Source organism: Verticillium dahliae, genomic scaffold, assembly GCF_000150675.1.
Source record: "Verticillium dahliae VdLs.17 supercont1.27 genomic scaffold, whole genome shotgun sequence".
In the NCBI taxonomy this organism is placed as follows: Eukaryota; Fungi; Ascomycota; class Sordariomycetes; order Glomerellales; family Plectosphaerellaceae; genus Verticillium; species Verticillium dahliae.
The window spans coordinates 377,335-393,573 of NW_009276928.1; the positions used below are offsets into that span (position 1 = coordinate 377,335).

Here is a 16,239-nt window from a genome sequence, read left to right on the forward strand (position 1 = left end):
TTTGTCTCGTTTCAATGCTATTCTATTCGCCGATACCATTCTTATCACCCCATTCTTCAATTTATAAGGACAGCTACATGAGCCACAACTAGACACACATATTCTTCGTTGTCTTTACGCGTGGTATTCTGTGCACTCCACCTAAATGTTTTCCCAAAAAGTGATACTTATATCCATACCCTATCCCATTCTCATCTATTTCCCTATTTCTTCCTTGTGAGCACCAGCTTACCCTCTCTCTTCCATAATCCGTTTTAGGCAGCGCCGTACTAGTGTTTGTATCGACCCAGGCAATTACTCTTCCCTCGATTATATCTATTGACTATCTATCAACGTAAAGACCGAACTGTTAATTCTTCGAGCCACCCCCCCCCCCCCCCCCCCCCCTTTCTTATGTCATTTTCCTCAGGGTCTGTGGCGGCAAGGTCGGGCTCCGGCGGGTTTTGAATGCCGCGACTCGATACCGCAAGATGCCTCTGTCAAGGGAAGGGCATTGCCATCAATTAGACTCAACTAGTCCGTAAAGATGAGATCAACTGCTAGGACCACGAGGACCCTTTGCGGCCGGTTCAGGGCAAAGCGTCATCACTGGACTGGCCTTCCGTTTTTTCCGCTGACTGACGAACAGAAAACGGAGCGGCGTTCGGGATTAGCGATGGACCTGACGACTATTCCCACGTCACGACGAGCATGAAATCGCGTCGCAAAGGCAGCTGGTTACTGCTTCTGGCAATGAAGTCGCGGCAATCCGCAATTGAAATGCTCATCGGAGAACAGCACCATCTGACCACGGGATGCGATGCAATTTCCTTGGTGAGAGCGGGATGGGCACAATGCGACTTTTAGGGCTCCTGGCTCGTTACAATTGACAGGCCTGTCGGCCCAGGAGGCATGATAGTCTGGCGGCCAGCTGCAACTCTTTGCGACCGCCGAGGGTTTGTCTCCACGGCGGGCAGAAAAGTGAGGGCATCGTGAAAAGCCGGCCTAGAGGTGATCTCGTGTGCCCTGATGACCCCCATACTGTAGCTAGCTCTGCTGGGGTCTGTGGCTTGGTAACCACCCAGTAGCCCGGAGCACATCGGGGTGTAGGCGGCACGAGTCGGAAGCCGTGGGGTTCACGGCCGGCCTTGTGACCTTGCGGCCGGGGAGGGGTGTGAAAACTGGCAAAGCATCCGGATGTAGGCATTCGAGATTGATGAGCGCTGCAAGAGGAGGCATGATCTCGTAGAATGGCCCTGCCTCAATGACCTTCACGTCTCCCGAAGCGACCGCTCGCATGCTTTGGATGGAATGCCTCCGGGAAAGCCTGGTCTTCATGTAGATTGCACAGCCAGGCACCGACAAACAGAGTCGTCAGTACTTCATTAGTGGAAGGCAGCCATCCACGGGACAGATATACGATGGATACGAAAACCTTGGTCAATTAGGGGTCGGCACCAGTGTTGCGACAGCAATGAGGTAGGTGGATATGCATGCGCATTGCTCAGCCCTACTAATTATCCTCATCCTGACTGATGGGATGCGTATGAGGAGTGTTGCACTGCTCCTGTGTTGCTGGGTGATGTGCCTGGCGTGTGGCACTCACTTGCAGCGACCGCGCAAGCCGGGCGGTGCACCGTGCGTGGCATTTTCGTGGTTCTTGGAGCAACAGGATTGGCTCGTTCCCGACGTTCCTCGTGCCTCGTTCCTCGTTCTTCGCTCGCTTCGCTTCGCTTTCGCGTCTTAGACGGAGCCGAAGGAGGCCGGTCGCTCGCTAGGACGGGGACGGATGAACTGAAATGGGGGCGGAGCATGCATTCGACATTCGTGATCTTTTCGCTTTCGAGATTCCTTGCAATCGCCAGGCTTCCACATTTCGAGGCCCTGTATGGGACGACTTGCAGTGCCTCGCTCGTCCGAGGAGAGCATCGTGCGATGAGGATGGGCTCTCTCGGTTTCCTCAGATCGGGTTAGAGTGGGTAATGGCCCAGCCTCGATGTACATGTGTCGCATGGGAACCAATGCTTAACGGTCGATGGAGCTCAATGGCATCATATGATCTTCAATTGAGGATGGAGCGGAGACGCGAAGGGCGAGGGATGGCAGCCGCTCCGCGACAACGGCAACGAGATCATGTTGATGACACGATGAGTCGACAACGGAAACGCGGGGCATGCATGGGCCGATTTGTGAGCGGCATGAAGCCCAGGGACGCAAGTGGAAGGGTATCGAGGCCGATAGAGTCATCGGAGGGTTTGTGGCTCTGTGCTGGACGTGGACATGGACGTGGACCAGCGGAGGGGGGGGGTATGATTTGTGATGCACCTCCTTGCCCTCGAGTTAAGGGACAACACCGTGGGCAGGCAGGCAGTAGACGAACCTGCCAATGAAAAAGGGCGGCCATGGGGATAACGGTCAAGGATGATTAACAAGCCGAGTGCGAAACGCAGCGACGGCGACGCAGCAAAAGTCACCGGGAACGGCTTGGGTTAGCGAGCAACACGCCTTGCTTCTGTCAGAAACGGGGGGGACAAGGAGACGGGGTCTCGGAGACAAGAGCAGAGCCAAGGGCGTGTGAAATTGACGGAGCTAACCTAAGCCCCGTCTGAGAGCAGGAAGGAAGAGAGAGTCACAGGGTACGTACCGCGTGTGTCTCGCACCTGCTGCCCACATTGTCTGTCGCTTGCTCGCTGGGCACTCAGTCTTTCTGTTGGCTGACACACAACCACCTCGCACCCGCACTCGGGAAGAACCCACCTGCCCAAGTCCGGCCCTTCGGTGGGTTGCGCCTGCCGGGCTGGCTCTGTGTGTGTGTGTGTGTGTGTGGTTGTGTCAGCAGGCCTCAGGGAAGGCTGCTCGCAAATCAGGGGCCCTGGAGGGTGTGGCATTAACACCACCTAATAAGCAAGAGGCTTAGGAATTACCATGCGCGTCCGCCTGGACCCGAGGCCAAAGTCCGAACGCCCACGCCTGCGACTGACCCATGGCTTCGCGGCCTTACACATCCACACCGCTACCGACCGCGAGCCCGGAATCCGAGAAGTGTCCATGGCACATCCACCCTTTCCGTCCACATCCCCATCAGCCAAGTTATAACACTCCGGCCTTCCCACCCCCCCAATCGTCAGCTTCCGATTTCAGCATCATTCCAAACATCATCAACAGCTTCACTCAGCAGCTCTAACTCAACAGCTCCCGCAACAGCAAAACATCATTCAGTGCCCCACCAAACAGCACTCTTACCTAACCATCACACAATAGCCAGCGGCTCTTATTCTTATTAGCCCCTGCTCGCATCATCCAAGACGCCATCTCCCACTCAGCAGCCTAGCGCACCCCTGCTCCTTGCCGATTACGGCTTGTCTGCCTTGAGTCACAACCAGCAAAAATTACACCATCTTAACTGTTCGAGTCACCACCACCACCATCCTGGTGCTACTTATACAAAATGCCATCCACCACCATGAACCGCCCCCCTCACTCCCCATTCAACACCCACACCACCAAGCAAACCTCTCTGCGCAAGACCATGTCCATCACGCAGACCTACTACCTCGCCCACAAGGCCCGGGCCAAGCTGTCCACCGAGGCCGCCCGCGCCGATCACGACCTCCGCCTGCTCGTCGGACACGCCAACCTCCTCGACAGCCTGATGCTCGACCTCGCCGACGCCGAGCGTGAGCAGGAGTCGTGGTTCAACCAGTCCGTCCGCGGCGCACAGGAGGAGAAGAAGGACCGCCACGTCCAATGGGCCGACTCGATTGTCGAGGACCCCGAGGAGGACTGGAACGCCGACGACGCCTCCTCCACATCCTCTTCGGACGAGTCCGAGTCCGACTCGGAAGATGACTACGACAGCGACGAGGAGGACGACATTGAGATGGCCGACGTCATGAGCCTCCGCCGCATCTCCTCCACCACCAAGCAGATCCCCATCCTCTCCGTCGACGAGGACGAGGACGACATGGAGGAGGACGACCTCGAGGAGGACTACGCTCAGCTCGAGCTCGTCCGCACATCCTCTCACTCCAACTCCCCGCCCGATCTGGCCCACGACTCAGACTACTCTTCGGACGACGACGACGCCATGCCCCCTTCGCCTCCCAACACCATTCTCACCTTTTCTGAGAAGGACGCCAAGCAAGAGCCCACCAGCGAACAGCAGCAACAACAACAAGACAGCCTCTACTCTGAGGGCTTCTACCTCCCCAGCAGGAACCCAGCCCGCCTCGTGTCCGCCATCTCCGTGTACTAGACTGCACCGAGCAACGGTTACGACATTGACGACTCTTGTTTTGTTTACTCCTGCTTGAGCGACAGCGATTGGGGCATAGCGCGGCGTTTGTTTTTTCTTTTTCTTTTTCTCCAGGGATACCCAGACGGATCTCCAAAAGGCAGCAATGCCCAACTCTTTCACTTCTGTACATATATTGGATCGGCATGGATTGCATTAGGAAGAAAAAAAGCAATCACGGAAGCATGGAAACGGAATCACATCTCTCTCGGCTGCCGCTCCCCACGGGTCGAGTGGCAGTCTCATCATTTCTTGTCATCAGATAGTTTACACGCCCTCGAGTCGCTGCAGCGGGCCGAGGTGAAATCTCACTCTACAATTGAATACAGTTCAACAAACAACCCCCCTGCTCCTCCCCGCTCCTCCCTTTTGCGTTTGAAAGAAGAAAAAAAAGTGAAGTCACTGCCAATGCAACGCCAAAAGGGCTGCTAACGAGTCGCAGAAACGCTTCACGAGTCAATCACAGCGGTATGACTGCATAGGCAACTGCAATAGTCCAGCAAAAAGAAAAAAAAAGTCGTGCCCCGCCCGACTTGCGGCACCCGCGGCCATCGGTCTTCGGCAACATAGCGTCCTCCGCCGGGCGGTCAAGGGGAGGGGCGTGTGCGGCCATGGCAAAATGAAAAACCCACCGACACGCCAAGGGGGGGGGGAGAAAGGAAGGAAAGAAAAGTCGCCAGGGCGGGCGGGACAGACCCCACCCACCCTGCCAGCCCAGCCCAGCGCCGACAGATCTCTCTCGCATCGTATCGACACACCCTCTCGACCCCACCCCTTTTTTCCAAACCTTGCCTGGTGCCTGTCTTGGTCAGGGAGCGTCTGATGAGCAATCACCGCCGGCTTTGTCAGACGCAGCCGAATCCGAGAGACCGCCCTCGTCTCACTGTTTCACGGCGGGCCCAGTGAGGATTTCAGCTTACCGACCACCTCACACACACCGCACACCCCCCGTCATCCATTCATGCCCCCCAAATCCCCCAAATATATACGACAAATACGACAAGGGGGTTTCTGCCTGACCTTCATTGCTTGGCCAATAATTGTAAAAGGCAGGGCGGGCGACGCGGGCTGGCAGGCTGGCAGGCAACGGGGGATACTGAAAGACAAAAATCCAGAGAACGGCGGAAGCGCACGTTTCTCTGTCTTGCCCAGTCAGTCTTTCCAGTCAGTTGTCGCTTGGGCCGCGTCGCCTTCGCCCTTTGCGGTCGTCGGTCAATGGCAGCACACCTCCCTTCCGCCGTTCCTCCGCCAATCGCATGGGGACACACAAGAAAGGCTGCCTGAACAGGCAGCATAGGAGGGAGGGGGGTGTGGCCTCAGCATAAGCTTAACAGTATATCTGGTTGGCGTTGCTATATCTCGTTTCTTTTTTTTTTTCTTTTTTTTTTTTTTTTTTGCTGAATGCGGAGCAGCAAGCACGTTGGGGGCTGGCTGGATCATGACCGGTTTTACGACCTGACCTGACAGGCCGCTTTGATTGATTGTCTCGATTCGTTTGGCCCCTCTTGGATTCTATGTTACTTTTCGACCGCTTTGCTGGCAAACAGGGCAACGGGCGGTGAGGGCAAAGGATTGGCTGGGGATGGATGTGCTGTCGACGTTGGGCTGCTCTGCTGTATGTTCTTGCTCTGTTATGAGCTGGGATGGCTTTGCTGCGCTGGACTGGGCTTACATTTGCGGTCCTTGCGTTGGGCCATGCGTTTGCACCTGAGGGAGATTTCCCATTAATGCGGTAAAAGGGGTACTTTTCTTACTCGAACGTATTTTGACTCGAACGAACAAAATGCATGACAATTTGGGGACTTCGTCAATCGGAGGCGCCGCACCAAAGCATGTATCATCTCACACGCGCACGCACGGGCACACACAGGAGCGACGCATCAAATAACCACTTACTCGAGCATGCCCTGCCATCAGCACTACTGACTGACACAGCCTGCCTAGGAGTCCTGCATACACGGCCAGCATGATTGCTATCGGTCAAGGCGATCAACCTGGCCGCGCAGGCTGACGTGGACGGCGCGACCGTGGCGCTTCAAGCGATGGATTGGAGATTGCCTGAATGATGAACGTTGTGGCTAGGTTTGACACTTGGCTGGCAATTCAACCGGATACAGAGCAGGTGGCTGGAGGACAAAGCTGCCGGACGATATACCAGTGCACATCACAGTCAGTAGAACAGAAGCAACAACAAGCGCTCGAGACGAACCATCGGCCCTTTTTGGCAGAACTGAGGCCGGTCTTTTTCCCAGATGCAAGGGCATGCGAGTTGCAGTGCAGTGCAGCAGCCCTCTGGCGGAGGAACGGCGGGTTTCGTGTTCTGCGGCTCGCGAGCTGCTCCTGTTGGGGCCCCTGGACTGGGCTGGGGATGATGGAGGGGTGTCTCTGTCTCGGTCCCACTCGGGTGCCGCGGATGGCGTTGGTGATCACCCGGCCTTTGCGCCGTGGGCTTTGACGTTATCGTTCGTTATCTGTACGTTCGACTCGACCTTGCTGGAGAGTACGAGACATGCATCCTTGAGGAATGAGAGAGTTGTTTCGAGACGACGACGGAGGATCACACCATCCTCCAGCGTGACCACTCACAATGCTTCTCCCGTACTCGTTGGCCCGGTCACAGGCAAAAGCCAAGTAGAGATAAGCATGACCCCTTATCAGATGCCAATGGTATCACCAGGCGGGTTCTGCCTGACGTGTAGAGCCCGCCCTTTCCTCGCGAATAACAACATGCTCCCGCCCTTTCTCAGTATCAGTGTGCACCATGGGCGTGGCGTGGAGGGCGGTGAAGCCTGTTGGGGAGCGCTGCAGGTGACACGCGAGACAATGTCTCTCCTCGCCGTGCGCATGTCTCGACTGTCTGCCTTGTCTGTCTGAGTGAAGCATAACAGCCGAGAGTCATCACAGGCTCGCAGGTACCATCACCAATGGGATCGGACCGGAACCTTTCGCAGAGTCGAACCTTGATGGGGACCGAGTTCGGTCTCGGCTGCCGTGATCTCCTCCCGGTTGCGGGTGCGGGGGCAACAGAGAGCTGTGGAGACTGATGAGGCCCCGTCGTCTCGATCAACGCAGCCCATCGATCGCTGGAGCGGATACTTGTCGAGAGTCCAGGCCCATGGGGTGTGCTGTTGCCGGGGACACTGAGGTCACGGAAACATTCTTGCTTGCCTCGGCGGGGGGTTTCATGATGAACTATACGACGCGGCCTACTTGGCAAATCGCCGCCCATGTCGAAACTTGTTGAATCTTGATTGTTTGTCGTTGACAGGCAGGGTGGGGGGAGGGGGGTGTGGTATGCTTGAGGACGACCCTGTATGAGGCGCGGAGTGGATGAGCCAGCTTCGATTGACAAGTTGTCTCAGGCCACGTTCTCCCATCCAGTGATGCACCTTGGTCCCATCACGGTGGGCAGATGACGGGCGGGCCGTCACGGGTCTAGACTCTGTGAGCACCAGATGCAAGGGCACGAGGCAGCAGCAGCGGCAGGTCGTCACAAGCACCGGCGGCCATCATGGTACAAATCGCCGTGGCGGGAAGGATGCTTGGCCGCGGAGTTCATCGCCAGCATGTCCGAGATCCATTTCTGTTGCGGAGATCAAAGCAGATCGGGAATCTGGCAGCTGTGGCAGGCCCTGGCCACCATCTGTCACGAAGCGGAATGCCTGATCGAGCTGGACGGGTGATGACTCAACACCCGTCGCGGTGTCGGGCTTTGGCAGGATGCCGACCACCGATCAATCTGTGGCAGGGGCCTCGCTTGGTCAGACACGCAGTGGGTGGCAGTTGCGATGGACCCTGAATAAGGTACAGTACGTCGGACCTGCCACGCACAGACCAGGCCATCCGAGAGTTCCTTCCGTCAGACTCAAAGCTCCAGTCGCCAGGGCAGCTGCCAATCACCAGCCGAACCTTCCGCAGAGCTTGAAGAGGGGGGGGGGCAAACGGAAGCTTCGTGCCTCACGTCATTGCATCGTCGCTGCCATTTGGACTCTGCCTCTCTACAGTCACACCTCCCAAGGCTTGCGACATCCCACACCCGGGCAACTTCCGGACACCGAGCAACGAACGTTTCGACCCTCGCATCGGGTCCTCCATCGTTCGAATCACATGCCGCTGATGCATCATCATCAGTAAACATCCCCAAACCACACAGCACCATCACCATGCGACCCCTCTTCCGCTCAGCAGCCCCGGCACCATCCGCCTGCCGCCTGCTCCCCCGCCGTCCATTCTCCTCTTCGGCTTGCAGATCATCTCTTCCCCCTCCCCCGCCTCCGGCCGCCTACGCCCCCCTCCCTTCCCGACGCCTCATCTCCGTCTCGGGCCCCGACACGGCCAAGTTCCTACAAGGCGTCATCACCGCCAACATCAACGCACCGGGGCCCCTCTATGCTGCCTTTCTCACCGCCGCCGGCCGCATCCTCAACGACGTCTTCATCTACCCCGACACCCTTGCCATTGGCGCCGGCGCCCCCGAAACGAGCTTCCTCATCGAGGCTGACGCCGAGCAGGCCCCCGTCCTCGCAAAGCACATTCGCCGCTACAAGCTGCGTGCCAAATTCGATGTTCGCCTCCTCGACGACTCGGACGCCCGCGTGTGGCACCTCTGGAACGACGCCGCGCCTGATCCGCCAGCGCAGTCCACCGCCGCGGGGGACCTGATGCCCGACCGACGCGCCCCGGGCATGGGCTACCGCCTTGTGCGCAAGGGGGACGCCGCGCCGGCACTGGATCTCGAGCAGGTCGATGAGCAGGCGTACACGCTGCGGCGGTACCTGCGTGGCGTGGCCGAGGGCCAGGGCGAGATGCTGCGGGAGCATGCGCTGCCGCAGGAGAGCAACCTCGACTACATGGGCGGCATCGAATACCACAAGGGCTGCTATGTCGGCCAAGAGCTGACCATCCGGACGAAGCACCGGGGTGTCGTGCGCAAGAGGATCCTGCCGTGCGTCTTGTATAACGAGGGGGATGCCATGCCAACCGAGCTTGCGTACCGGGACCATGGCGTGGATGCCAGTGTCATACCGCGGGAGGCCAAGATTGAGTCTTGCAGCAAGAGGGCCAGGAATCCGGGCAAGTGGCTCAGCGGCATCGGCAATGTTGGCCTGGCTTTGTGTAGACTCGAGACGCTGACGGATCTAGCGGGGCCGTTGCCGACTTCTTCGTACCAGCCGACCGACGAGTTCAAGGTCGAGTGGACGGCAGACGATGCGACGAACAGCCTCAAGGTCAAGGCCTTTGTGCCAGACTGGCTGAGGCAGTCTCTCGAGGCAGCACCGCCACAAAACGCAACGTAGCATGTGGACAGTAAGCCAATGTACATCACCATGTAGAATGTAAAAGTAGAGAAAATGGTGGGGGTATCAATTCATTTCAAGTCTCATCCCGAGACTCTCAGTTGTGGCAGCTTTTTGGGTATCATGTCTATGCCGTTGTGTCGTCCTCCTCCGCAGTGCCTGCCGCCGTCTCTTGCGCCGCCGCGAGCTTGGCAGCATCCCGCTTCTTCTGCACCGCGATCATCCTTGCCTTGAGGTCCTCCCACTTGGGCGCCTTGCCCTCGCCGCCGTTTGTCTTGGGAGCGTCTTTGGACTCCGTCTCCGGCGGCAGCTCGCCCCTCTTCCGCGCCTTCTTCTCGGCCTTGCGTCTCCTCGTCTCCTCAAGCCTCCGCTGCAGCTCCTGTATCCTCTCATCGCCCTCGTCCTCCTCGCGGTTCCTCTTCTCCTCGGCCTCGCGCCGGAACCGCTCATCCTCCTCCGCCCGCCGCCTCCGCAGCTCCTCCCCCATGCGCGCCTTCTCCCGCTCGAGCTCCCTCCTCTTCTCCTCCTGCTCGTCCCTGCGCCTCTTGGCCTCGCCCCTCGGCCGCCCTCGAGCTCGTCAATCATGCGCTTACGCGCACCCTGCACCTGCGCCCTCTCGGCGGCCCGCAGCGCCTGCGCCTCGCGCCCGCGGTCGTAGGCGCCGCGCGCCGTCGCGTCGAGGAGCACATCGCGCGCCGACTCGAGCAGCGCCCACTTTTCCGGGTCAAAGGCGTCGCCGGCCTTGTCGGGGTGGTGGAGGAGCGACGACTTGCGCCACGCGCGGTGGATCTGCTTCGCGTCTGTCGTCGCCGGGTCGAGGGCGATGAGGGCGTAGAGGTCTATGTGTTGGGACGCGTACTCGGTTGCCTTTTGAGTGAGGTCTTTGGTGTCCATTTTGGTGGGCGCCCTGGGGCAGGATACGTCTGTTTGTGTGTGCTGTTGTTCGTTTTGGAGGGGTGGAATGGTCAAGTTTACTTGGTCTTAACTTGCAACGGGCCTTTGCTCTTTGGATGACGATAAGGTGCTGATTAGATTTGGCTGTGGTTATGTAATCATTACTTGGACTTGGTCTCTCGATACAGTGGCATGGCCAGTCTGTGGTGACTTCTAGGCATGTAAACCATGCAGCGGCTGTTACGAAAAGAGGCTTACAGGTGTCTTGTGGGGCTTCATTGCATTTATTTCATGTGAAGTACTGGAATCTGGGTGGTTGTCTTGTTGTGAGTACTTGATTCCGCCGGGTGTTGATTTTTCGGGGAGCTAACTACAACTCGTATCGAATGCTGGATTTTTGTCGCCGGCTTCGCTGTTGTTTCAGTAGCGTCGTGACCTTGACTGACTAGATGTTCATCTTTGAACATGAACTCCGGGCTCTCGCTATCAGAGCCAGTTGGGTAAACTGATGATGAGAATCACTATAATTAGTGGACTAGCTATCCCACGTTGGAGTCGGAGGGCATGGTCTAAGACGACTCGAGATATATGAGCCCATCCCCAGCAAGCCTTCCACAAAGCTTATGGTGCCACGTAATCTGATCATCATCCAGGCTGGTTCCCGTCTGCAGCTCGTGGACTCCTGAGGCCACTCCACTAATGCTCTGGTGCTGCAGCTTGATATCAAACTCGTCGATCGTGTAAGTACCCGTCCGAAGGTGAAGTTCTCCGATAAATTGCCAGAAGACGTTGTTCTTCTAGCTAGCCACAACATCGTACGGATCCTATAGGTGTCAGTCACGAAGGACTGGCCTGTATGGGGTACAGACTTGGCAGGCGCAAGAATGGGGACACGAAATGCGCCTGGGCATCATGACATTTTCCGTGCAATGTGAACTTGAATCGGGCACAAAGTCTGAAGATTCGAATCACCAGCTCATTTGAACCGCTGCGTACACGAGATTCTTGATACGGCCGATCCTGATGCAATGTGATGCTTTAAGTGTCAAAGCAGCATATAGCGGCCATGTTGCAGGCTACAATCTCAACAGTATTGCTTTTTGCAACACTATGGAGGGTCGTCTATCCCATCTTCCCTGCAACCCCCGCCGAGTACTCTAACACTGTGATCCTCCGGTACTTTTCGTCAAGCCATACTCGTAAACGTGGTAATTACACACCCATTGTAGATTGCCATCGGGATCGTCTCACGGTTGTTCCTCGCTTGTGTGACCGTAGGCTGACGAGGATTGACGTCGTATCGGGTCCGTACATTTATTGACTGCTCGTAGCCATCATGTGACGAGCCTTCTCCGTGTTCGATTCTTATCCTCTCTGGCGATGCATAAACAGCCTGCGGGAAGCATTCATTAGCTCAGGAGAGTTTGGAGTCAATGTGCGGACACTTATCAGCCAAGGGCACTTATCTCTCACCTTGAGAGTCGATCATCCCTGTCCCTCCTATACATGATGGCTGTTATTACAAGAAGAACAAGGCAGCCAAGGGCCCATGCGCGTCGAAAAATCTGGGTTCATTTCTCGTCTATATATATATTCAGACTGAATCCGAGGCTATGGAGCCACAGATCTATAGGCCGTGCTATTCTATTCAGGTGTGTGCAGTCGACGAATTCTCCTATGGGTGCGCTGCGGGAAAGGTTGATATTCAGAGGCCGAGGTATTCTACGATGAGGCCATGCCATCCGTGACACCCAGCTCCTTTATCGAAAGGCTTGGCAGTCTAGCAAGAGGCTGGCGCCACGTGAGGCTGTAGATGAACCCCGGAAATCCCGGCCCATAGTCACATGAACATGCCAAAACCCCAGATTGAGCACGACGATCGTGGTGCATATCGCGCCCGGCAAAGCTGACTGATCAGCTGAGACATGCAGGGCTCGCATGTTTTTCAGACGATTTCGACTGCTCATGCTGTTTGACGAAAAAGGAGGGGCTCTCCTTTTTCGTAGATCATCGTCTTTCAATAGAACCAAACTCCCCCCAGCCAAGAAGTTGCGCGACAAGAATTGAAACGCCTATCCATCGCGAACAAGAGGAGCAGGAAAAGAAGTCCGTCTTCGTCTTGAAGCAAACCATAGCCGAAACAGTACAATGCAACAGGCCAAGAGGCCAAGCCAGGCCAAGATGGGTGGTGAGAGAGAGTCTGGGAAGCGGCCGATCGGTCGACGCGGAGGGAACCGTGCTCGCAATCCAGCAAGCCGCTGACCACTCAGATGACCAAGACAGGCCAGGAAAGCAAGGAAGCCGGGGGCGACAGCGCGGGCGCCCGCCGATAAGGGCCGGGGAGCGTTCCCCGGAGTTGGCTCTAGTGCCGTGGTGCATGGGGATTGGCGTTGGGGCGAGTCCCCAGAAGCCCGTGTGATGGCTTGGATGGCCAGAGAAGGGGGAAAGCTTGATCAGCAAATCATGGCCGGTCATGTCGTTAGATGAAGGCTGTGCTCGGTGACTGACTTGATCGGCCGGTTGACTGCATGATTGGGAGAGGCGGAGCTTCGTCCCATGGCATCGGAAGGTTTGGGCGGCCAGAAAGGGGTGGATGCAGAACCAGGGTCGGCAGGGGGCAGGAAAGAAAGTAGATCTGGGGTTGGGAGGAGGAATCCAAGGGGCGTTCGAACGTGACAGCGTTGAAGGTTCAGAGAGTCAGTTTCAGCTGAGTACGAAGAAGCATGTAGGGGGATGACGCAGAAGCAAGTATAAGAAGCTCGGGCTGGACGCATCGATGGGGCGAGCACAGCCCATGGAGCTATCGAGCCATTCCAGGCATCAGACGAGATATAACAAAGCATATCCCCAGAGCAGTCTGCCCGTAGGCGTCTGGTTTTTTGGCTCCTCCATCACCAGACCATAAGAAGGAAGCATAGTTTCTGCAAAAACGTTTGGTGCCATCCTTTTCCAACGAAGCGAGATACAAATACATACAAACCACCAACTACCTACACACCAACGTACCACCGAAACCAGCAGTGAGGATTCTACACCAATTATCGGCTTGGGTAACCACCAACCGTGACCAACCTTGACACAAAACAAAAACAAAAACCAAAAATCACAATGCCCTCATCAGACAGCAACAGACTCTGGGACATGGGCTGCGAGCGACGGGGTTCGGCAGAGTCAACGAGCTCGACATCGTCGACATACAGCGCGGCCGACATGGACCTGATGCTGCAAAGGCGAGGTGCGGCGTGCGGGGAAGCGCTGTACCGCCACCAGCGGTTCCCTCCCAGCAGGACGTTCACAGGGGCTTCAGGAGCTTCAGGGGCTAGGCCGGATGGCGATAGCGTGGCGGTATCTTATCGGCAATGACAACTCAGTGCTTGTGCCCCACAAGAGGCACAAACCCCCCCACACGTGCCTTCGCGACTGAATCGAGTGAAGCACAGCGCCATCATCAGTGGTTGTCGCGTCCCTTTCCAGCCTTGCCAGCCCACCTTGACTTTTTAGCCTTGCCGTCCTAGCCTTGCCTTCCTAGCCTTGCCTTCCTAGCCGTGCCTTCCTAGCCTGTATCCCTCCTGCAGCTGCATTTTTAGTAGTGGTCCCTCTTTTTTGTAGACACTCCAGTCTGCCTTTTTCGTGATACCCCTCCGCCTTCCATTCTCCGTCGACCATCCCCTCGACCTCCATGTCATGGATGTGTCTTCTACGGTCTCGGCTCATTCCAGGCAGCGTCAGCCTTAGACGTTTCTACTCTTATTCGTACGAAGCCTCCCGACAGAGATATACCCTCGCCGAAGAGTCATCAGGCGAGAGACCCCGGCCGCTCTACTTCAAAGTGCCCAGCAAGGGCAAATCAACGCAGCAAAAGCAGCCGCTTGCCTCGAAGCCCAATCGCCCACCGAGTGCCTCGTTCATAGCTGCCTCACATCTTGAACCCTCCAGACCCGCTGCCCGACCCAAGGCTGCCCTCAAAAACCGCGACGGCGGCTACGCAATCCACGCCCAGAACATGTCGAGCCACGTCCAGATCGTGGCGACGCCCACGGCCGACACGGCTGGCGCAGGCCTCCTGCTGCACTTTGACCACCGCCGTTACCACTTTGGCACCCTCGCCCAGGGCACGCAGCGCGCCATCTCCCAGCGCGGCCACTCCCTCGCCAAGCTCGACAAGATCTTCATTGCCGGCGAGGTCAACTGGGAGACCACCGGCGGCATGCTGGGCATGATGCTGACCGTCGCCGACGGTCTCGCGGCCGTCGCCCAGGATGTCAAGAATTCCAACGAGGCGAGGCGCAAGGAGGGCAAGCGCGAGATCGCCACGCCCAACAAGACGTTTGAGATTTTCGGCGGCAAGAACACAGCACACACCGTGGCCACGGCCCGGAACTTCATCTTCCGCACCGGCATGCCCATCAAGGCCGTCGACCTGACCCTCGACCCCCGCGCCGCCGGCGGCAGCCCGACACCGCACGACTACTCAAAGCCAGACTGGGAAGATGACACCATTTTGGTGTGGCACGTGCCGGTGGCCAGGAGCCGCCCCGCGACGGCAGCAGCAGCAGCAGCAGAAGCAGCCACAGCTGCTACAGCTGCTGGAAACGGTACGCGCCCGGTGCGGAAGCGAACCTTTGACGTGATGCACAACGCTGAAGCCGGCGCTGCCGTGACAGATACGAGATTGGGGAGCCAGTCGCCCCGCGCGCGGTCCCGCTCCGCCTCGCCCCCGCGGAAGAGGCAGCAGATGGCCGAGAACACGGTCCACGACATTGTCGAGAACATGTTCAACTCGGACTGGAGCAAGGACGGCCTGTTCGAGACCAAGCTCGCCGACGTGCAGATGCCGGCTAAGATCTTCATCCGCGAGAACGGCAACATCAAAAAGTACGACGGACCGACACCGAGCACGAGGGATGTCGTTGTGCCTGACATTACCGTCCTCGTTCGCAAGCCCTGGCCGAGCGCCATGGTCACCGACCTGCCGCCCACGACCATGTCTGACACGTCGCTCTGCTATGTGGTCAAGAACAGGGGCCGCCGTGGAAAGCTGAACCCCAAGGTCGCCATCGATCTGGGCGTGGCCAAGCCCGACTTCAAGCGCCTGACCGCCGGTGAGACGGTCAAGGCCATGGACGGCAAGGACGTGACCCCTGACATGGTGCTCGAGGCGCCTATGAAGGGCCAGGGTTTTGCCGTCCTGGCCATTCCCTCTCTGGAACACGCGCCTGGCTTCCTCGAACGGCCCGAGTGGCAGTCGGACGAGCTGCTCGACAATGTCCAGATTTTTTACTGGATCTTTGGAAAGGGTGTCTTTGATGACCCCTCGATCCAGGAGTTTATCAAGAGCAAGCCCCACGTCAGGCATCTCGTCATGGGCCCTGACATTTCGCCCAACATGATCACGTACGAGTCTTATGCGGCCCTCTTTACCAAGCTGCACCGACTCGACCCTGCACGATTCCCCGTGCTCCAGTTCGACAACACATTCCGCGACATCCCCAAGGTCGACGGCCTGACGGTTGAGATTGGCCGCACCGGCATGAAAGCCCACATGCTGCCCAACTTTAAGATTAACGACGCCGAGATTGTTCCCTTCCCTCTGCTCAACGAGGCCGAACAGATCGATGAGCAGGTCATCGCCTTGGCGGAAGAAGCCAGGCAAAGGGTGGCTGAGCCCAGCTTCACCGACCTCGTGGAGCAGGACGAGAAGGACATTCCCAACCGGGATGCTCTCATTGTGCCCCTGGGCACCGGTCAGCGGGAATTCAAAGTACCGCAACGGAA

General features: G+C 57.5%; 4 protein-coding genes across 4 annotated transcripts; 3 read left to right on the forward strand and 1 right to left on the reverse strand.

Moving 5' to 3' along the window:
• Positions 1-3,121: 3,121 nt before the first annotated feature.
• Positions 3,122-4,234, forward strand: VDAG_09825 (uncharacterized protein; the record flags this gene model as incomplete). Its single annotated transcript, XM_009654684.1, has 1 exon — positions 3,122-4,234. Exon 1 carries the CDS (start codon positions 3,443-3,445, stop codon positions 4,232-4,234), a length of 792 nt encoding a protein of 263 aa, XP_009652979.1. The 5' UTR covers positions 3,122-3,442.
• A 4,202-nt stretch (positions 4,235-8,436) lies between these two features.
• On the forward strand, positions 8,437-9,570 carry VDAG_09826 (uncharacterized protein; the record flags this gene model as incomplete). The annotated part of the gene is made up of 1 exon (XM_009654685.1): positions 8,437-9,570. One exon carries the CDS (start codon positions 8,437-8,439, stop codon positions 9,568-9,570), a length of 1,134 nt encoding a protein of 377 aa, XP_009652980.1.
• A 127-nt stretch (positions 9,571-9,697) lies between these two features.
• Positions 9,698-10,464, reverse strand: VDAG_09827 (uncharacterized protein; the record flags this gene model as incomplete). Its single annotated transcript, XM_009654686.1, has 2 exons — positions 9,698-10,137; positions 10,164-10,464. The coding sequence occupies 2 exons, from the start codon at positions 10,462-10,464 to the stop codon at positions 9,698-9,700; spliced, it is 741 nt and encodes a 246-aa protein (XP_009652981.1).
• A 4,003-nt stretch (positions 10,465-14,467) lies between these two features.
• On the forward strand, positions 14,468-15,771 carry VDAG_09828 (uncharacterized protein; the record flags this gene model as incomplete). The annotated part of the gene is made up of 2 exons (XM_009654687.1): positions 14,468-15,566; positions 15,623-15,771. 2 exons carry the CDS (start codon positions 14,468-14,470, stop codon positions 15,769-15,771), a joined length of 1,248 nt encoding a protein of 415 aa, XP_009652982.1.
• Between the last annotated feature and the right edge of the window lie 468 nt (positions 15,772-16,239).